Consider the following 22,137-nt stretch of genomic DNA (forward strand, 5'->3'; position numbering starts at 1 on the left):
GTGTAAACTTATTTCAGGATAAAGAACGGAAGGTAGGTGAGCTCTGCATGGCAGGCCGGCACAGCACCCTAAACTGTATTTTTGTTTTTAAGTTTTATTTTTATTTCACCTCATACATAAACACAATTCTCTAACTTTCCTTAGTAAAATTTTCACTTTGGATTCCAGCAACTTGGCCAACTTGAACTTGGGAGAGAAGTAAAATTCACTATCTAGCTCTGGAAGGGGGAAACAGAATCTGGTGGCGGAGGGATCCCACTTCTCCAGTTTCTTCCTTTAGGGTAGTTTGCTGTACATGGAAAAGACTGTTATCAAACCTGTCATCTGATGACATTCTACTTAAGAACTTATGAGACTATCATCTCCCTAATATGGCAGTGTCTTGATTGAAGAATTATACTTCTGATTTTCCTGGTCACCTTCCCCAGAACAAGTATATATTTTTAGTATGTCCAACTTTTTCCATTGCCTGCTAAGTTAAAAAGTATTTGTATTGTAATAGTTCACAGTGTTTTACAGTAAAATAGTTTCAGTCATTTTCTACCACGAAAGAGGTAGAGTCTTAGGAAAACAAAAGTCTCTTTTACAATCCATTCAAGTCGTCGGCATCATCAGCCAGAGCAGCCAGAGAACCGTAAACACATCTGCCGACCCTTGGGACCTACGAGTAACGTGTGCATATTAACCAGGTACGGGGTACCTCCGGGGAAGTGCTCCGAAGAGGCCACCTGCTGGCCTGTGAGGTGTAGCTGTCCTTCCAGTGAGAATCCGCCAGCCATGCCCTGTCCCTTTGTTACTGAACTTGTGCCTTCTCCTGGAACAGGCCAGAGGAGCCTCGGTCACAGGCCCACCTGGAGAGCAGGCTGCGCCCCTGCCTGCCCATCCCCACTCTTGCGGATGTCTGTCCGGCAGAGAACATACCTGGAGATGATTTTGTGGAAAGTGTAGCGGAAGTCTCGGTTCCGGTAGGCGTAGACAATGGGATTGACGACCGAGTTGGCGTGCGACAGGAGGATGGCCGTGTTCATGGCCCACTTGGGCTTCTCCTTGGCCCAGGCTGGCTGAAAGAGCGAGGCACAGTTGATGGCGTGTACCGGCAGCCAGCACAGAGCAAAGATCCCAACAATCATGGCCAGGGACTTGGCCGCGTGGACCTCCCGCTGGAGGACAGTCCTCGAGTGGCCCACGAGCTCCATGCGCCGGAGCTGCCTGCAGGCCACCAGGAAAATCTTGACGTAGATGACCAGCATTATGAGCAGCGGGGGCAGGACGCACCCAAAGAAATTGAAGTACACCATGTAGCTCATGGGGACCACGTTCTCAAAAAGACACTTCACAAGGCAGCAGCTTGCATTTGTGGTTCCGTCCCAGGGCTCCGTGCAGTTGGCGGCACGGTCTTTACTGTTCCACCCCAGGAACGGGGTCAGGCCGATGCCCAAGGCGAGGACCCAGAGGACAGCAATGACCCCTCTTGCTCGGGCCCCAGTGACCAGACTCCTATACCTGTTGAAAAGAACAGCATCTGTCACCGCCAGCGTACAGCACTGCCACCGAAGTCCAAGACCCCACCTCTGCTCTTAGTTCCTTTACCCCTAACAGCCTCTACCGTTCAGCCTCAGGGGGCACCGTGACCTCTTACCCTCAACACTAACAGCTCGCAAACAGGTAGAAACAGCTTTGCTCTAACAAGCTCAATAAGGTTTTCATTCTTAATAACTCACCTCTGTCTAATGACAAATCATGGTCGAGGAGAACAAGTGGAGAATTCTTAAAGGCTGCTTTCTAATCACCCAGATACTGACCTTGGGTCTAGGTCTCCTATGAGACACAGCTCTAGGGGGTCGAGATACACCAGGGAATGGAACCCACAAGACCCCTGCTTCTCAGGGACTTAACGTTCTAGCAGGGGAGACAGATCATAATAAACAACAAGCATAGGTTAGTAAATTATACAGTATGTTAGAAGGAGACGTGTAGTGTGAAAAGAGAAAAAGCAGAGTGAGGAAGGTGAGCTGTGGCACGGACTAGGGTTAAAGAGGTCAGGCAGGGAGGCTTCACTGATAAGATGTCCTAGAACAAACACCCAGCAAGTGAGGACCGGAGGCCCCTGGAGTCAGGCAGCCCCACCTGGTGACTCTGGGCGAGAAGCCTTCTGGTCAGTCTCCCACCAACACCCTAGGAAGAGTCATCCCCCTGAATTCCCCGGTAAGGTGCTGGAGAACGAGAGTTCTAGCAGCATCCCTGGCTGTCTCGGCTAGCGGCGAAGTTGATAAAAATTGGGAAAGAACTTAGCAAATATCAAACCTTTTTAGTAATTTTTAGACCATTAAATCTTATTTAAAATCTCTAAAAATCATAATACACATTTTGGACATTTTGCTACAAGGTAGTCCATATATGGTTTATAGCAAAGGTATAAGCTCTGCTATTCATAACTGGTCCATCATATGTATTTAACATAACGTATTGAAAAAAATGAAATAATATCTTAACCTCTGGGAAGAAAACTGGGAAGTAACTGGATACACATTATCTTAAGACTCGTCTGTGGGAAGCATCCGATCTCCTTCGCCTGCAGGGTTAAGCTCACACTTCTCAGCATGGACCACGGAGCCCTCAGGCCGCCGCCCCAAGTGCCCCTGCCTGCTGTTCCCGACGGCTGCTGCGTCCTGGCCCGGCTGCTCTCCCGTCTCAAAGGTCACCTCCTTTCCTGCTCCCTTCGCAGGCAAAGGTGGCCTCTCCCACTCTCTGGCCTCAGACACACACCTGTCATAGAGCTTGTTTATCTCTCGCAGGTGTTCAGCCTTTTAAGGACTTGGACCTTGTCCCTTTGATTTGGTGTCCCCAGGAGCTAGCATAGTGCCTGGCGCATAGGAGGTTCTTAGGATGGTGGCCATTACAAACACATTCCTGGCTCGCTACCAGACAGCTTTAAAACGGGCTTCTGCTTATTAGGAATGCCTGATGCTGTGGCCGGACAGGCAGCAGGACTGGTCCAGTTTGCGGGGGCAGTTAACTGAGGTCTTGCCTCACGCTGACGGTGACCCCTCATCTTCTCTGCTCCCTACGAGGGCAACTCAGTTGTGGGGTCTTGACTACAGAGGACCTGCTGGGTGCAGCTGCTCGCTGAACTTTTCTGGGCCAATAAATCCCATCTATTTCCAAATCCTTTCTGCTTCCCTCCTCACGCAGGAATGTAAAGCCATTCCTTATAAAAATGTTATTCCTGGCCATTGCCTTGCCAGAGACGTGAAGAATGCGATGTTACCCCTGGAGGGTAACAAGGCCACCGCCTCCTGAAGGCCAAGCACTTAAGAGTCACAGAACTTCAGGCCCACGAGGCAGCCACGCCTCCACTGTTCACGGGCCTCAGCTGCACCGAGCTGTGTACAGCTGAACACAGACCAGCCCCGGGGGATGAGTAAGATCTGGGGTTAGCACATTCTCTTGTCAGTCATGGTCTGGGATGGATACGGGAGGTGGTTCTGGCCAATGTGACTAAAGGAAGTCTGCTAGGGTACTTCCAGGAAAAGTTTTACTTGATAAAAGGAGAGAGACACACGAGGAGAGCTCCTCCCCATACTCATCCCTTTCTGCTTTTGATGCTCTTATGGGAGGCTGTGATGCCTAGAGCTGCAGCAGCCATCTTGTGACCATGAGGCATGAGCCTGAAAACAAAGCAAATGGCGAAGCAGAAGGGAGGAAAGAGTCCAGGTCCTTGATGGTGTCTTTGAACCACTACACCAACCCTGGAACCACCATGGCTCCATATTGTAGTTCAAGAGATAATTGATGGTCTTGATGGCTTATGTCACTGTTACCTGCAGCCAAAAGCATGCTCGTACAAACTGGAAGGGACTTTCATCTTTTCTAGTCCAACTTCTCTTATTTTACAAATGAGGAACCAGACATACAAAGTCTTTAAGTAACAAAGGCAATACAAGAACCAAAGACCAATAAGTCAGGACTTTCAGGCTTCTGTTCCTTACACCACGTTATGCTGCTTTTTTTTTAAATATTTATTTATTTACTTATTTATTTATTTGGCTTCGCCGGGTCTTAGTTGCAGCACACAGGATCTTCGTTGAGGCATGCAGGATCTTTTAGTTGCGGCATGTGGGATCTAGTTCCCTGACCAGGGATCGAACCTGGGTCCCCCTGCATTGGGAGCGCGGAGTCCTAACCGCTGGACCACCGGGGAAGTCCCTATGCTGCTTCTTTTACGTGACTTTTTCCTAAGCAATATTAGACACGGAGTCCTCTGTACACAGAGGGATCCCAGGGGGTGGCTTCCTGGCGGAGTTCAAAACAACTGGAATCCACCCACATCTGAACCTCTCAAAACTGCTGGATCCTGCGCATATGAAAAACTACTTTTACGCTAAATCGTCTCAGATGAGGAACAGCAGCTGATTTCATTTGGGGAGCAGCTGGTCCCAGCCTTCTCCGTGACCCCCTGCACCAGGGCCCTTCTCCCCTACTGGCTCATTATTTTATTCAGAGTTCTTCCTTGTATTACCACACACTCCGCTGGCACTGGAAACAGAATCACAGCCCTCGTGGGCTGTGAAGCTAACGGAGGAGACAGAAAATAAACAGGTAAACACTCAAAGGTACAATCACAAGTCAGAAGGAGTCTGGCCAAACCAAAAGGAACAGGGTGCAGGTTAGAGAAAACCAGGAAGAGCTTGGACACAGGGTGTCAGGGAAGCCTCTTAGGCAGCAGAGCCGGAGGTGCAGGGGGCAGGGAGGCTCTGAAAAGCAGGGAGAAGCCATTCTAAGCAGAGAGAACAGAATGTGCATGGCTTCCAGACAGGAAAGGGTTTCACCTTCCTAGAGAAGCAGAGGGGTGAGGCGGGCCCGTCCCCCGGCCGGGGGAAGGGGCTGGAGCTTGATACTAGATACCCCAGTGCTGCGGGATGCCATGGGGGGCTCGAGGCACGCTGGGGGGACGGCACTGGTTTCGGCTGCGTGAAGCTCACCGTGGAGACTGAGTTTCAGGGCCGCCAGAAGGAAAGCAGAGCAGTTAGGAAACTACTTCAGTGGTTAACTCAAGAGAAGACGTTGGCGTGGGGCAGGATGACAGCAAAGACAGGGCTCACAGACCCCACCCCCCATCCTAGCAGCTCTGAACCACACGGCCACACGACACGCTGGGGGCTGGGGGAGACACGTGCCTACAGACTCCCCCGGCCGCCAGCCGCACAGGGCACATCAGACGCGCGGCCGCCCCGCCTGGGCGCCGCTCCGCAGGCACCAGGCCCGCGCGCATCCCCCGTCTCGCGAGGTCAGGGCACCATCGCCAGCTACAGATGTGGAGGCTGAGGCTCCCACGGTTAAATGATTGGCCTGCTGCCGCTGAACTGCAGTCAGGACACAAACCCACCGACCTGATCTGATTCCGGTTTTGCCCAAAGCAGTCACTTTCCTGCTCAGGACCCCATGGTTCTTCTCACAGATCCCAGCTCCCCCCTCCGCCAGCCCCGACTCTGCTGCCCTCTGCCCGGGCCAAAGCTGCCGGCCGTTCCACGGATCCTCCGCCCCCAACTCCGTGGCCGGCCACCTGGGAAGCGGCAGAGGCCTCTGCTGCCCGCTCGGCAGGCAGTCCTTATAAGGCGGCAGGGCGACGCTTCTGCTGGCGGACACAACCAGACCCACAGCAAGACGTGGGCTCCAAAGGCAGACGCGCTTTTAGCGCCGGAGCTGCAGCCCCACGATGGCAGAACAGTCCGTGTCCGCGAGACGCTGCCTGGACCCGGGCACGGGTGGGAGACGGCCAGGGATGCTGGGGAGAGCAGGCCGGTGTCCCTGCACCGGGCGGGAGGCTGGGGGCACGACCCCCGGGTCTCTGGCATCTCACGGGGGGTGGTGGGCTCCGCTCTCCTCCCCCATACCCTCTCGTCTCCCACTTCCGGCTGGGCCTCTGTCCTCTCCCTGAGCGCCCCACTCCCACCCTGCCCACCCCTCGCTCCTTTGCTCCCCGAGCACCAGGGGCTCTCAGAGCATCCTCGTGTGTGTGTGTGCGCGCGTGCCCCCCACAACATTCCTGAACGGCGGGAACGTGTCCTTTCCCACATCCGCCCCAAGTGCAGGAGGAGTAAATGGAAGGCGATGAGTAGAGGAAATGTAGGCGGCGGTATTACACCGAGCAAGCAGGAACAACTCCAGCCCACACAAAAGGGGTGTCCTGGGGGAGTCCACCCTCTGGGAAGTGGCTGTGCCCCCGCTGTGCCGGACCCACCCACTCTCCATGCAAGGGGCTCATTAGCTAAGGAGCCGGATCGAGAGACAGTCACAGCTAAAGGGAACAGTGTGGACGCCCGGGCTCACATCATGACAGAGGGCTTGCCAAGCGCTGCCTGACAAGCGCTGGCCTATTTCTGGGCCAGGGTCCCCCCCGCTCCGGCTCTGCAGCCCTCGGCTCAGACCAGGCCACACGCTCAGCCTCGGAAGCCAGAATTCCCAGCGCTCAGGGTGCCCTGAGTGCGGCAGATCCCCAAGGGCAGCCACCCCGGCAGTGACACTGAGTCCAGACAGGGGCTGGGGAGAGCTGGAGCTCTGCTCTCAGAAAAATGGGGAGAGCGGTGGCTGCAGAACCCACCCCTGCGGGGCCTCTGAACACAGATTTCGTGTGTGCAAAGCACTTTATCAATGCAAATCACTAGGTAAGTACACCCGGAGCTCTGTCCTGCTCCTTAAAATTGCCGATTGTTCCTTTAGGGACTTTTCCCTTCATGTTCTGTTTCGCTCCCAAGTTTCATTTCTCTGTAATAGAAACACTTCTGCTCCAAAGCAACATATACATTCTCAGAAAACGTCATATTCTCTAAAATCGCACACAAACAGTAACGGGACTTACATGAAAATGGGGTGAGGACAGACCACTCAACACCTACCAAGAGTTATAACTAGAGTGCTAACAAGATAACTTGGACGGCCCAGCAGGCAGGTCCGCGGAGGGGGTGGGGGTAGAGGCTGCCGCGGTGAATATTAAAAAAGTCCCCAGAAAGTCTAATGGAAATCCCGGCAAAAGTGCAATTAGGGCAAGGCCAACGGGTGCCAAGGCAATGCAGCCGGACGAGGCGATGCGGCCGCGCGCTGTGAGGGGTGAGGGCTGCGGGTGCCGCAGGAGGCCCGGGCCCTGCTTCCCCCCCCCCCCGCCCCCGGTCCTGGGAACCGCTCTGGGCTGCACAGCAGTCACACTGAGGGCTCTTCCCGCCCCTGCTGAAGCCAGCCAGGCTAATCCCACTATTCCTGCTCCTGTGTCCGGGCAGAACGCCAGATGAACCCAGACAGTGCCTGCACCATCCCAACACCGCTCGCCCAGCGCATGCGTCCCGTTCACAGGACAGAAATTCCCCTGAAGTGCAGCCCTGGGCTCCCGTGGAGCCCCGCGTCCCCAGGGCCCCTCGCAAGAGCCTCCCCGGGGGGCTGCAGGGCCATCCCCTCGCGCGGAGCCGAGACTTCCTCCAAGGCAGGGACTCCCTCACTCACGCTCGTATCCAGAACACCTCACACCGGACCTGGCGAGCAAAGCCCCGACGCCAGCCTGACTTTGTAAGAAAGGAACAGAGCTCTGGTTCCTTGGCACACGTACCCGCTGAACACCCACCCGGTAGCTCTAGACAAACAAGCCGAGGGGCGCGTGGACGTGTCCCGAGCTCCAGCTTGTAGCTCACAAGAGGCATCTGTCTAAGAGGGACCTCCTGAGGCTGAAGAGTTGCTTCCCACCAAGGTAACAGGGGTTTCAGACGTTGTCACGGACAGAAGCAGTAGCAGTTCTGCGCTGTGCCCATTCAAGACCCAGGATCCACAAAGCTTCCCGCAAAGAAGGCCGAAGGCCCACATGACCTCACCGAGGAATTCTCGCAAACACGTAAGGAACAAATAAAACGATTTTTACACAAAAAGAACTGCTTGGTTCTGTTTACGTTAAGTTCAGGTCTAGGGGTGGGAGGAGGGTCTCCCGTCTACCGTCTGTGGTAAATAAATGTCTTGAGGGCCAGCCGCCTTGTGGCCTGAGATGGTCACGGCTGGAGCCTGCAGGGCCGCTGGAGGCCAGGACAGCGCCTGCCCACCTGCTGGATGACAAGCTCTGGCCGCCGGAGCTGCCCTTCAGGCTGAGTTCCTCCCGGGAGGCCAGGACCACTCTGGCTGCTGGGGGTACCCCATCCCCTCCACCAAGTTCAGACATGCCTGAATCCCGGTGGGGACCTGAGCCGGGCCACTGCCAAAGTGCAGGCGGGTGGAAGAGATGCCACCTGTCCTTCATGGCCACCCGGGAGCCTCAGAGGAAGAGTGCAGGAAAGAATGTGGGCAGCTGTCCGCACCAGGTCAGCACGGCCAGAGGAGGCCGTCCAGAGTGGCCTACAGAGATGGCGGTGGTGGCCAGGACCAGGTCTCCCAGAGCTCACCTTTGAGGCTGGTTCTCGGCGAGGCTCCCATTTTGGTCTCATATATCGGGTGGGACCTGGGGACAGCCCAGGGTCGCTGGGCTCCAGACTCTGGTCTCTTTGACGTGAAATAAGAACCCCCGAGAGAAAAGCCCACTGCCTGAACCCAGACCAGAGAAGAAAGAGGATACCTGTCATCCTCTCTCCCCGCAAAGGTACCCTCCTCCCACGGCGGGGGCTGAAACACACTGCGCTTCAGACACACCATTAATTGTCAGAAGCGTCAGCCACCACGCACACTAACGACCAGTTAGACGTCAGGAGACACGCGGCATCGGAGGGCGTGGCATCCTGTTACTGGTGACCGTAACTTTGAAGGTAACTGCTCGCGGGGGCGTCCACCAGGCTTCTCCGCTGGGACTGCTTATCCCTCTGCGATCGGCTGTACCTCGTGGTGCATAGACTTTGAGATTCTGTAAACATCTTGGCCCTCATCAAACTTGCACCGGTGAGTTTTATCACCTATTGACTGTTCTTCCCTGAACCGGTTATTATGATGACAGTTGCCAAGTGATGACCCGCTTACACTCAGTCATCCCTACTCATTAGTGAGCTGGCATTCTCCTGCACGCAGGAGTTCCTCCAAGTCATTATTTAACAAAACAAAACAAAGCTCTCCTAGCTGTGTTCATCACGAGGGCCTAGAAGAAATGACACTCCAGCAGCCATGAGCGCTCCTGCTGAATCCTGGTTTCTAAATACCATTCTCCACTGCAAGAAAACAGGGCTCCTTGGAGAAACGGCTGATTCCAAAGCCAGAAAATACAATGGAGCCTGAAAACCCTTTCTGTGCCAGAAAGTAAGAAGTGCTCAAAAACGTGACGGGAACGCTCAAAGAGAAGTCAGCTTGCACAGGCTCTCATTCTCCAAACTTGGGCATCAAAGTGAATAACAGGTATGGACTGTAACACATTAAATGAAAATAAAATTCCCTAAGTCCACTGGCATGTAAAAAACATAATTTAAGGAAAAGCAGGGAAAGGTAAACCTCTTCTCTACAGAAGAAGGACAACTGATACAGTGGAAGGAATGAAAAGAAATAAAATTACCATCTGACATGGTAATAATTGATCCAAGCAAGAATCATCAACGGGGAAAACACACCTTTACAGTGATGAACGCTAGCAGTGATGAGATTTAACACAACAGCAGTGGGACAGATTGACCCCGTGTGCCGTCCTATGTGATGGGCTGAAATGGACACACCATCAGGTAGACAGTATTCCCACCAAAAATGTTCAACTTGAGAATCTAATCATAAAGAAACAACCAAACTCAAAATAATGTATTGCCATGAAAGAGAGGGGGGCGGGGAAAAGACTGAGGAATGCTTCCAGATTAAAGAAAACCAAAGGCACATATTAAATGGACGTGTGACCTTTTATTGGAATCTGAATTTTTAAAAAACTGTAAAGAAAATGATCGGGATAACTGGGACATCTGACTATAGACTGTACCACGTCAGTGTTAAAGCTCTTGAGTATAATTGTGTGTGTGTGTGTGTGTGTGTGTGTGTGTGTGTGTGTGTGTGAGAGAGAGAGAGAGAGAGAGAGAGAGAAAGCGAATGTAGCAAAACACGAACCATGTGGGAATTTCTCTTAGTTTTGAAACTTAGAAGTTGTGAAAAAACACACACTAGTTCAGAATGACTCATTCTTTCTGAAACCACAGACCACACTAGATTAGTCAAATGGACACAAATGTGTGTGTGTATAACTATATATATATGTATGTATATATATATATACACACAGATATAGATACATATATACAAATATATCTTTTAATAGCAGGGACTTTTTAAAAAGTACAAAATGAATGCAGGATGTGTGTGCTTGTGTATGTATTAAAAAACTACGTTTCTCATGACTTCTGAAAACGCCAAACTTAGGAGCTATTTACCCCTCTAGGCGATGCCAGTATGTCTTTTCCCCCCCCTCTCCTTCTCAGTCTTCCACTCTCCCCGGCTTTATCCTGAGGACACCCTCCACGGGCTTGTCGTGTCTCAACGACAAGCTGGTCCATCCCTATCGGGGCAGGTCCCCCCAGCACACATGTGTGTACACGTGTGCACACACACACTGACAACCCCTAGACACGTCACACGCTAGTAACTGGACTCGCCTACTGGAGATGCCGGGGGGAGCAGCATGAGCCCTGCTTATAAAGAAGCATCAAAGGCAACCTTAAACCGATGACAAATAACCTAGAAAATACCCACAAGCATGCAGAGAGCTGCAAGGGAACCCAGGGTGCCTCCCAGAGAGAGTGTCGTGGAAATCGGCAGGAGTCGGCAGGTGCAGGACACCCCAAGCAGGGAGAACGGCACGTGCAGAGGCCTGACCTCGGCCAGGGGATTGAGGGGGTCCTGAGAAGCAAAGCAGAGACACAGAGGGGAGAGGGGGGCGGGGGAGGCCGGCCCTGTCCCCAGGCGCGAGCAGGGCTGCAGGGGCAGCAAGGATGCAGGGCTGGCAGCGGGGACAGGGAGGAAGCAGAGGGGGGACCAAAGAGACCGGGCTGCAGGCGGGGTGAAGGCGTGCAGCCGCCAGCACCTGGTCTGGGATGTCTTTCACTAGCGCTTGAGACTCTACATTATAAAAAAAGAAAAAAGAAAAAAAAAGGCAGCTTTGGCGCTGGCGTTGGCGGTGTCAAAATCAGCGCTGGAAATCAAGATGTGGGACAGAAAGCTGCTTTGGGGAGCCCTGTGCGGGGCAGGGCGGTAGCAGACCGGCCAAAAGCAAAGCCAGTGGGGCTGAGAGAGGAGAGAGCAGCTTGAGGATGTTTAAACAGCGCTGGGTCTGGAGTGATGCTGTCAGGAGGGGCTGGATACGGAGCCGAGAAGGGCCGCCCAGCCTGGAGCTCCCCGAGCGCCGCCCGCCACGTGCCCCGCCCCATGCGGGCGCCTTAACGGCCCCCGTGCCTCTGGGATGGGCCACCTGGCGGCCCAGAAACCCGGGCTCACCTGGACTCTTCCTCTCCTCGGGCCCAGCATCCTGCCCAGTCAGCGAGCCCTCCTGAACCCGTCACCCCTGTGACCCCGTGTCCTCGTCGCGGGCCCGCCGCTCGGCGCGTGGTGTCCAGGCGGACGCCAGCCCAGCCGCGTCTCTGGTCCCCGTTCACCGACGGTACCCCCAGGGCCCACCTCTGGTCTCGGGGGTCCTCCCCGTCCTGGTCTTCTGGTCGGCTGCACGGTTTTCCCCGTGGCCCCTCTGCTCCAGACTCTGCCCGACCTCCTGGCTGGCGCGGCGCGTCAGCCTGCTTCCATGGAGCCCTAAGCCAGAAACAGGTTGGCCGGGAAGAGAGGTTCCAGCCTTGCAGACAGCAGGTTCCAGACGGGATTTAGGAAGGGAGCAGAAATCAAGAGGAAGGCTGCCTGCTGACCAGCCTAGGGCGGCCTCGCCCCTCAGGCATCACGCCTGCACTTCCCGCGTAGCTGGGCACTTATCCCTCACGTCCCCACCCTTCCCTGGCTGAAGCTTGAGACCCAGTGACGGAGGATGGGGCTGGAGGCAGAGTCCTGATTATACACAATCTATGCCACAGCAAGAATCCGAACCACGTGAACCCAAAAGTGGTTTTTCAAAACTGACTCCAAAAGATTTAACCTTCAATCAAAAGTAAAAATATGAACGCTAAAATTTAAAAACAAACAGAAATAGAAGAACTAGGGGGAGAAGTCAAGGAACTCTTCCAGGAGAGAACAAAAGGCTAAAGTGTTGGAACCTTATATGGAAGAGTACGTTTACAAGACAGAAACAGTCAAGGAGGGAAAGTCTCCATCTACTTACTAAGAATCCCAGAAGGAAAAACAGACGGAATGGAGATAAGGAAATAATCTAGGAAAATTCTTTTTTAAGATTTCAGAGCTGAAGACAGACCTAAGTCTTCAGACTGGCAAGGCGTCGTCCCCAGGTGAAGGAGACAAGCTGAAAGTCAACATTTAGACCCAACCTCGTGGAATTTCAGAACACCAAGCAAAGCAAAAGATCCCAAAGGCTTCCGAGGAAACAGAGTTACAAAGAAGGATTACACCCACGTCGGACTTCTTGGGCACCCTGGGTGTTAGAGCAATGCCTTCAAGCCTCTGAGCGTATCCAGTCCCACTACCAACCACGTGTGAGAAAGGAAAACGTTGCTGGCATGAAAGAACCCACGTCCTGAAAAAGCTACCTACGGATGGTATATAGACAAACATGTGGAATCCCAGAAAGAGGAAAGAAAACATGCGGGAGGGGGGCAAGAAATGGCAGAAGCACCCCAAGAGTATGATGGGGAGACCCAGCACGACACCCGCGCAGCACCGTGCACCCTCCGCAATGAGAGTGAAGGAGCTGGGTAGTCCTCTGATTTCCAGATGGGAAGTTGATGGTCCAAACACGAGGCTGACTAAAATGGGGCATAATTCTGAGCAGTGGGCGGCACCTACAAACAGAACCCACGTGACCTGCCATGAGACCCATCTCCTGGAGAAGATGGGCTTAGTGACAGGAGGGCATTTCTGCTCCAGTCACCCTGCTCTGCTCGGGAAACACGTGCGCAGAACATTATACGCGCCGGGTATCGGTTTCCACTTTTCAGAAACTCTCTACAAAGTGCAGGAAACTTTATTATAGATACAGAATAAAATGCAAATGTTATGAACCTTGACACTGTAAAAGCAATGGTATAGTATAAATGTGTTCAATACGTAATTTGTGCAGGAAAAAGAACAACAACTAAGAAGCAGTGGTTTCCTCTAACAGGCAAATGGGAAATCAGAGGTCAGACTGGGTGACTTCCTTCCCCCAGTTTACCCTTTTATATGGTTTCATTCTCTTTACGACGGCATGGATCGCCTTTGGAAAGTAACACCTCCTACCTGTCCAAAGTAAGGTAGAGACAGGGTGACAGCAGAAGTGGAGAGATGGGGGTGGTGGTGGTACACTTTTCCTCATTTTTCTTGACAGTTAACAGCTACCGCCTACAAGTGATGGAATCAGAAATAGAGGCTGAAATAGGATCCACAGGAAAAAAATCAAAATATAACAGAAATTGGAAGGAACAGGGCTTGTGTCGTGCGGTAGGCAGTCGACAGATTCTGTTTCAAGACGGCAGCACAAACCCAGCTGTCGCCGTGGAGGGTGGAGTGGCCCTGGGAACCAGTGTGGGAGGGCTTCCAGGCAGAGGGGCTGGTGTGGGCCACTCGGCCTTTCCCCGTGGAGCCCTCTGTGCTTTTGAATACCTACTTCTTCACACTAGTGGATTTCTAACGTAGAACACGACAAACAAAACCAAGTCCTTCGTGGACTTACCAGTGCCTTGAGGACAGAACCCACACTGCTCAGCAAGCCTCCGGGCCCCTCGGACCCGCGGTGCTGGGACCCCGACCCTGCGGCCCGGCAAGCCCGCTGCTCCCACACAATCCCCACCGCGCCGTCACCCTCCATCCTCCCACCCTTCTCCCACATGAAACTTCGGCATCAGCCCCCCAGAAGGACCGCCGCCCCCTGTCAGCCGGGCCGAGTTAGAAGGCCAGCCTCAGCCCGTGACAGTCTGTTCCCAACTTTAATTCTTTCAAAGAAGGTACAGCTGCTCTCTGCTGTCCAGTCCCTGCTGCCCACGGCAGTGTCTCCAGCCCGTCAGCCTCCGAGGTGAAGATCACAGCCTGTTAACGGGTCTCCTGGGTCGGGGTGGGGGGGCGGTTATAAGAACCACGCTGAAGCCCGGCCCCTGAGGGTCAGTAATGAGTCAGAAGCATCCGAAAAGGCTGGGCCTCACTTCCCGCATCTGAGGAAGGGGAGGCGGCCAACAGGCTCCCGCGGTCCGGGCAGCTGAGTCACATCCTGTGACGGCTCATGCACCTGCCGAGGCACCGGCCTCCTTCCCCTCTGGCCACGGTGCTGTTCCACTGCGTCCTCTATCCTGGTGACATTTAAAGGGTCCCACTCATGGCCGCCGGGGTGCCCCCTCGTCCACGCCGAGAGGCTGCAGCCTCTCCCTCCAGGGGACACAGGCTTACCCCGCCCTGGCCGTGTGACCTGGGCCGATGACAGCTCTCTGAGCCCTGTCCTCCCCACCTGTGGATCTGGAGGTGACAGGATCGCCCCCAGAAGGCTGTCGCAGGGGCTCACCGAGACGAGGCATGGGGGGGGCGGTGCCCAGAAAAGGTCAAAAGAGCGGCTGCCGCTCACAACCGTGCCCTGTGTTCCAGTGTCCGGAGCACACCTGTCTGCCCGCGCGTCCCTGCCCTGGTGTTGTGACCCCGGCCGGCAGGCAAGCGTGAGGTGGAGACAGGGTACCACAGGGCAGCTGTGCCCGCAGTCACAGCTCGTCTGCCTGTGCAAACGCAGTTAACTCTGCCTCTTGACACATACTTTTTCTGCACGTGATCAAAGGCCACCTGTGCTTTCCAGAATCCTGTGCAAACGCTACTGAGCCGCAGAGCCGGGCACTGTGTCCCTGCGAGGCTGCTGCCCCAGCATCAGAGCCCGAGGGCCGCAGCCTCCTCCGCAGAGGGGCTCCTGGTCACCATGGTCACCATGGTCCAGGGCAGCCTAAGGTCGCGGGGGACCCCATCCCCCTCCCCCGACCCCCCAGGTGCTCGGGGCTCCGTCTCCACCTCCCCCTGCCCCAGGAGCTCCTGCACGAACGTCCAGCTGGTTGGACTCTACCCGCAGCGAGGGGACGGGACCCCAGGCGCCCTCCAGATTGGAGATGGACCGGAGGGGAGCAGCGGGTGGGGGGGGTGTGTGATCCCCGCAGGAGCTGGTCCAGAGCTGCCAGAGGGCACAGGCAACGAGGCCCAGGAGGGACTCTCGGATTCCACCAAGAGGGGGCCCTGCAGGGGTGGCCTGACGGGGGGGACACGGTGACAACGGAAGTGGAGGCCGTGAGACTGGACGGCATGTCAGAGAAGCTTCCTGTCAAGGAAACCAAGCAACGGCCGGCATGTGGGTGGGGCGAGCGGCGACGGAGGGTCCGTTTCGCACGTTCGGATAGTGATGGGGGTTCCCTGGGGCCACGGTAACAAAGCGCAGCGAACTTGAGCAGTGGCTGACACCACTCACTCCCTCCACTCCCTGGAGGCCAGGAGCCCGGAATCAAGCGTGGCAGGGCCACGCTCCTCACGGGCTCTAGGGGAGGCGGGGCTCTGGTGGCCGCCCAGCATCCCAGTCTTTGCCTCCATCTGCAAACGCCTTCCCCCTTCTCTCTGCGTGTTTACTTTATAGGAATGGGGTTTCACTTAGGGGCCACCAGGTCATCCCGGGTAAGCTCCTCCTCTGAAGATCGACATAAGGTGATGTTCATTCTTTTCCCACCTAAGGCCAAATTCACAGGTTCTGGAGATTAGAGTGTGGACACCATTCAACCCACTCCAATGGGAATGATCTGGAAGAGAAAGACAGCCCTGGTGTGGAAGAAGGGAGGACCCAAGGCGGGGAGTGGCGGGACCCAGAGCTGAAACCTTCTTTCCCAGCTTTATTTCAAAACAACATTACAGGGACTTCCCTGGTGGCTCAGTGGTTAAGAACCTGCAGGGGACACGGGGTCGAGCCCTGGTCTGGGAAGATCCCACATGCCGTGGAGCAACTAAGCCTGTGCGCCACAACTACTGAGCCTGCGCTCTAGAGCCCGAGAGCCACAATTACTGAAGCCTGTGCGCCTAGAGCCTGTGCTCCGCAACAAGAGAAGCCACCGCAATGAGAAGCCCGCGGCCCGAAATGAAGAGTAGCCCCCGCTCGCTGCAACTAGAGAAAGGCCACGCGCAGCAACGAAGACCCAACGCAGCCAAAAGAAAAAAAAAGTAGATAATGTTTTAAAAAAAATCACAGGTGAATTTTATTGTAGGCGAACTGCAGCTCAATTTAAAAAAAGAGAAAAAGTGAAAAAATAAAAGAACGCTCAAAACCCCCTGCCAACCTGCTACAGGTCAGTCACCTGCAAGGAGCTCAGTGGAGGCCACCTTTTCACCCAAGACACAGTCTTGCTAAGAGGTCCCCAACACCTCCCTCCCAGACTGGACACGTGAGGCTCTGAGAAGATGCCTCCACGTGGCAAAGGGGGCAGGAGAGTGAGCATCCAGGGACAGACAGACAGACGCGGCGCCTGCCATCCTGCTGACCCACCCAACCAACCCAGCGCTCCCAGAAACACCCTCCTTCGGCCCCAGCAGACACTCAGCAGCGCGGTGCAGGGGAAACGGGGTCCAGGAGCCGGGAGGGCAAGCCTCCAGGCGGGCAGAGGGGAACCACGCGGCACTCCAGTGGCCTGGGGTGCGGCTGACAGGCAACAAGATTAGGGAGGAGGAAGGGCTCCTGCCGGAAACGCCTGAGCCAGCAGCCGCGGGCAGACACCCCTGCCCCGCAGAGCCCCGCCCTGCCGGCTCCCCAGAGCACCACTGGGCCTGGACCCCCGGCCGGCGCCTGCGTCAGGAGCCGCGCGCACGTGAACTGCAGTTAGCGGATGTTCTCCTGTGTGTGGACGCCCCTCGCTCTCAGGCCAAGGGCAGGGCCCGGTGTAGGCAGACACGCCTCCTGGTCAGGCCGGCACAAGTTCTCGTCTTCGTTTCCGGCCATCTCCTCGGGCACCCCTTTCCTGCAACGCTCCCTGGTCAGTATCCGCCTTGACAGCCGGGCAGCCGCAGGGCTGCGGGCTCTGCGGCCTCGAGCCGTGCCCACGGCGGACCGCGCGGGCCTCCGTCAGAGCCTTGGGGCACCGGCGACGAGTCCAAGCCCCCGCTCGTGCCCGGGTAGGAGGCGGGCCTAAGCTTCTGGCCCTCACCCGGTTACTGCTGCCTCTACAGGGAGTCCCCTCCTCCCCAGCACACTTCCAACTTCACTCCCACTGACCCGTGACCCCTGTAATCTGCTCTTTAGCTCAGCAGGCCAGGAAGTGCTGAAACAGGAGCCGTGAGGACCTCTCCAGCCCGTGACGGTGGGCTGGGTGCCAGGGGCCAGGACACATGCCATTCCTTCCTGGGACAGGTCACACACACCTCCTGCAGACCTCTGACCTGCTGCGGGCAGGCCTGGAGGGCAGGGGTGGGACCGGCACTCACTCCGGGGTGCTCTGCCCTCCCCAGCCTACATCCCGCCCTCCTGGCTTCAGCAAATGCAAAGGAGAAGTTAGGGACCTGTGATTCACATTTCTTTCGCCTTCACACACCCACACCCATTCCTTCAAGACCTCGCCCAGCAGAGACCGGGACAAGAAGTAACAGATTTAAACTTTCATGGAACTTCCTGCTCCGTGGGGCACGGGGGATTCTTCCGGTAACTCGCACTGAGCTGAGGTCTCTCTGGACCTCTGCCAGGGCCAAACTCAAGGGGCTTCCGTGAGATAAGGCTGGGGCTTGTGGCTGCCTGCTGGGTGCAAACAGTCCAAAAGGCTACCAAGTAACCAACACAAGGACCAAGAGGCAGGAAAGGGAGCCCTAAGAGAAAAGAAGCTCGTGCCGTGCGCCCCGGTCCTCGGAAACCCCTGGGCTCTGTCACACCTGATGGGACACATGGGGCCTCCTGGTCACAGGCCAAGGGCAGCAGCATGTGGAAAGGCCCAGACACACAGAGGAGGCTCACAGCCTGGCCAAGCAGGAGGCTCCTGCCCTCGCTGGCACCCAGGACACAAAGCACAGGGAGGTGTGCCACGCCAGCCTGCTACAAAGGCTTCTGGGAGCATGCCCCCCACCCCCGTCAATTCCCTCAAACACTTTTCCCGTACAGCCACCAATTCACTGCAAGCAGAATCCACTTCCAGAAACTGCCGTCTGCTCTCCGCCCACATGCCAAACACTGATGCCACACACGGCGGGAACATGGGGCCAGCGCTAAGACCCAGTCCTGCTGCTACACTGATTCAGAGGCACCATCCTGCGTGTCCTCCCCTTGCCTACAGGACGCAGGTACCTACCTCTGGAATTACTGGCAGGATTAAAGGATGTAAGTTTAAAGCGCCTGACAGACTTGGCACTCAAGAGATTAATTCCTTCCTTTCCCTCCTACTCAATTTCCCTGTCTCAGTTCTAGACCCAAAGAGATCCCAAGCTCACCCAACTCAGAAACGCCAAAGGGCATCCAGGCGCGCGCGCAGGAGAGAGCGAGAGAGCGAGAGAGGAAGAGGGAGAAGGAGAGGGAGGGAGGAGGGAGGAGGGAGGAGGGAGGAGGGAGGAGGGAGGGAGGGAGAGAGACAGAGAGAGACAGAGAGAGACAGAGAGAGAGAGAGGGAGAGAGAGGGAGAGAGAGGGAGAGGGAGGGAGGGAGGGAGGGAGGGAGGGAGGGAGGGAGAAAGTAAATACTTTCAATTAAGCCCCAGGTGATGCTTGTGATGCTCGGGCTCTCCAGCTCCCAGCTACACCTGGGACTCCGCTTCCCTTGCCGGCTGGCTCCTACATCTTCGGACTGTGGGAGAAACAGTGACCCGCAAGTCCTCCAGCGTTTGGAAACCCTGGTGGCACTTTCCCAGCCGCTGGGACTGGGCAGCAGATAAACAAGGCTATACAACGCACGAGGCTCTCAGGCTGTCGGTCTCGGCGAGCCGGGAAGCACTTTAACTCTCTCTAAAGTATAAGAAGGTGATGAGAGTCCGCACGAAGCGCGCAGCGTTCCCCAAAGTTAACTGGCACCTCCACCCGGGTCGGCAGGTACAGCCTGAAGTCGGGCGGCGAGTCGGGTCATTTTGCCCACGCATATCCCAGCGTCCAAGGTTGCCCTGGAGCCTCTCTCCCCGGCCCTACCGCCCAGCGCTCGCCCGGCCCCTTCCCGCCCGCTCGGGGCGCTTTCCCCGGAGCTGCCCCGCCGGGCCGCACCCCCGGGGCCCCAGGGCTGTCCCTACTCGGATCCCCTGAAGGAGACGCGCGCCCGGGGCACCGAGAGGGTCGAGCCCGGCGCACGTGTGTCCGGAGGCTGCGGGCCGGAACTCGCGCGCCCCGCGCCCCGGCCGGGAGGGTCTGGAGTCCCGGGGGCCGGGGCGGACGGGGCTCCGCGGGGCCGGGTCCTCACCTGAGCGGGACGCGCACGGCCAGGTACCTGTCGACGGCCACGGCCAGGAGGCTGAAGATGGAGCTCTGCGTGACCACCAGCACGAAGCAGGCGAGGAAGAGGCAGCTGTGGAAGTCGGTGCAGAAGCCCAGGCTGATAGTGACGGCGAAGGGGATGGCGAAGAGCCCCACGGCCACGTCGGCCGCCGCCAGGGACACCAGGAAGTAGTTGGTGGGCGTCTGCAGCGCGCTCGAGGCGCCCACCGCCGCGCACACCAGCACATTGCCGGCCACCGCCAGCGCGGCCAGCGCCAGCTCCAGCACCACGTACAGCGCGGCCTGTGTCAGCTCCAGCGGCATCGCCACCCGGCCCAGCCGCGCTGCCACGAGCGCCCGGACCGCGCGTCTGAGCCGGGGTCTCGAGCTCTGCCGGCCGGCGGGCGGGACGAAGGCGGCGCGGGGGCGGGGGTGGTGCCTCGACCAAGCCCGCCCCCTCCGCCCCGCCGCCGGCCCCGCGCTCCGTGCGCCCCACCCGGCGGGGCGGTCCGAGCGCTCGCACCTTCCCGGGAACCCGCGCTGGGGGTCAGGGCCGGACCTGCCGCGAGAGGACCCCCGCGCCGCCGCCGCCGGGCGAGGCGACGACCTGCAGGCTTCGGGATTCCCCCAACGCACACCACGGACACCGCTGGACGGCAGGGCTCGCCCGAGAACGACGGGGAGGCGCGGCCGGGCTCCCCATCCTCGCCCCCAGCGCCGCCTCGGCCCTCTGTTCACCCCGGTTGAGCTCAGGCCCCAAGGCCTCACACGGGGCCCCTAACTGAATCCCCAGACTCTTCCCCTGCAGCCCCGGCGCCTCCGGAGAGCCCGGCCTGCGCCCCCTGCCGCCTGTCGGTCTCCCCAGGAGAGCCCGGGCCCAAGCCCAGCTGTTCCAATTTCGGCTCTGCCCAGGCCCGTGCCCCACCCCGCCCCCGCCCCGGGCCTCAGTGACTGACCTTACCACCCCTCGCAGCCTCGCCCACCCCGGGAGGGCGGGTGCTGACAATCTCCCCCGCCCTTCCCCACAGACACATCCGTACGCGGTGCTGCCGATTCTGCCTCCAGAGCTTCGCTTCTCTCCACCCCAAAGTCGCGGCTGGTGGTCCCGCCTCACTGCCTGCTCCCAGCATCCACCCCCATCGCTGCCCTGGGTCCCCGCACCCTGCTCCATGATGCTCCGGGGTCCTCGCCTACACCGTCATCATTCCAGAGCACACCTGGGCGTGCCTGGCCCCCACCCCACGTGCTTTGCTTGCAGTCACCTGACGAGGTAGTTAAGAAGAGTGTCAGGGGGCTTCCCTGGTGGCGCAGTGGTTGAGAGTCCGCCTGCCGATGCAGGGGACACGGGTTCGTGCCGCGGTCCGGGAAGATCCCACATGCCGCGGAGCGGCCGGAGCCTGTGCTCCGCAACGGGAGAGGCCACAACAGTGAGAGGCCCGCGTACCGCAAAAAAAAAAAAAGAGTGTCAGGGACTTCCCTGGTGGCGCAGTGGTTAAGAATCCGCCTGCCAGTGCAGGGGACACGGGCTCAAGCCCTGGTCCGGGAAGATCCCACATGCCGCAGAGCAGCTAAGCCCGTGCGCCACAACTGCTGAGCCTGCGCTCTAGAGCCCGTGCGCCACAACTACTGAGCCTGTGCTCTAGAGCCCGTGAGCCACAACTACTGAGCCTGCACTCCAGAGCCCACGAGCCACAACTACTGAAGCCTGTGCACCGCAATGAGAAGCCCGTGCACCGCAACGAAGAGTAGTTGCTCGCCGCCACTAGAGAAAGCCCACGTGCAGCAACAAGGACCCAACGCAGCCAAAAATAATAGATTAATTAATTTTAAAAAGTCACCGTTTAAATACATGAACGAATGAATGAATGAACGGGCAAGATGGCACGTGAACTCTATTTCAGTGTAGCCATAATAACCACAAAGCCCCCCAGCCTCCGTCAGGCATGACCAGTATCACCTGCCTATGTACCAACAGGGGCAACGAGTTCTCCAAAAGCACTCACAGTGGATGTCCCGGCTGGGCGAAGTTATTATAGGGGATTTTCTCTCTCACTACCAAGGGTTAGAAGCAGATGGCAGTACTGCTCCTTGCCCCCTCTGGGCTGCTAACAGAACCCCAGGTGGCAGTGACATGCACGCACCAGAGGATGAATCAGGAGTGGTCTAAGCCAATCAAATGACCCCTTTCCCCTTTGCCAGTGATTGATCTAAGGGATGGGCGCGTGACTAACCCTGGCCAACAGGAAGGAAGGGGGACTAGGCAGTGAGGTTCCAACCTCCTCCCTCCCCTCCTGCTTTGGCCACTGTTTTGTGAAAACATGTAACTACAGCTATGGCAGCCACCTTGCAACCATGAGGTGACAAACCTGATGTGAAAACCAACACACTGAAGGTGATGGAGGAAAGGGCTTGTGTCCCTGATCACATCTTTGAACAGCACGAACAACCCCGAGAACTACATCTGGACTTCTTGTTCAACACCCCTGCAAGTGTCCCCACAGTTGTGCATGTTTTCTGGGACTTGCGTCAAAGAGTCCTACAGAATTCAGAGCTACACAAATACTGGGTCAAGGGGATCTTAGTTCTTGGCTCACACATTCAGCAGAACCCCATGGGAGAGAGCGATGGCTGGGACCCCAAAGCCTAGTCTCCAGGGCAGGGCCAGGACTGGGACCATCGCTTCACGTCTCTGAA

The 22,137-nt window shown here is 56.8% G+C and overlaps 1 protein-coding gene across 2 annotated transcripts; it reads right to left on the bottom strand.

Moving 5' to 3' along the window:
- Positions 1-78: 78 nt before the first annotated feature.
- Positions 79-20,888, bottom strand: ADORA2B (adenosine A2b receptor). Of its 2 annotated transcripts, none has more exons than XM_049702445.1 (2): positions 19,457-20,888; positions 79-1,503 (listed from the first exon to the last, which is right to left on the bottom strand). In XM_049702445.1, exons 1-2 carry the CDS (start codon positions 19,765-19,767, stop codon positions 840-842), a joined length of 975 nt encoding a protein of 324 aa, XP_049558402.1. In that variant the 5' UTR covers positions 19,768-20,888; the 3' UTR covers positions 79-839. The 2 variants fall into 2 exon arrangements, with proteins under 2 accessions (XP_049558402.1, XP_004266856.1); XM_004266808.4 differs by having other exon boundaries at positions 19,430-20,886.
- Between the last annotated feature and the right edge of the window lie 1,249 nt (positions 20,889-22,137).

This window comes from Orcinus orca, chromosome 19, assembly GCF_937001465.1.
Source record: "Orcinus orca chromosome 19, mOrcOrc1.1, whole genome shotgun sequence".
In the NCBI taxonomy this organism is placed as follows: domain Eukaryota; kingdom Metazoa; phylum Chordata; class Mammalia; order Artiodactyla; family Delphinidae; genus Orcinus; species Orcinus orca.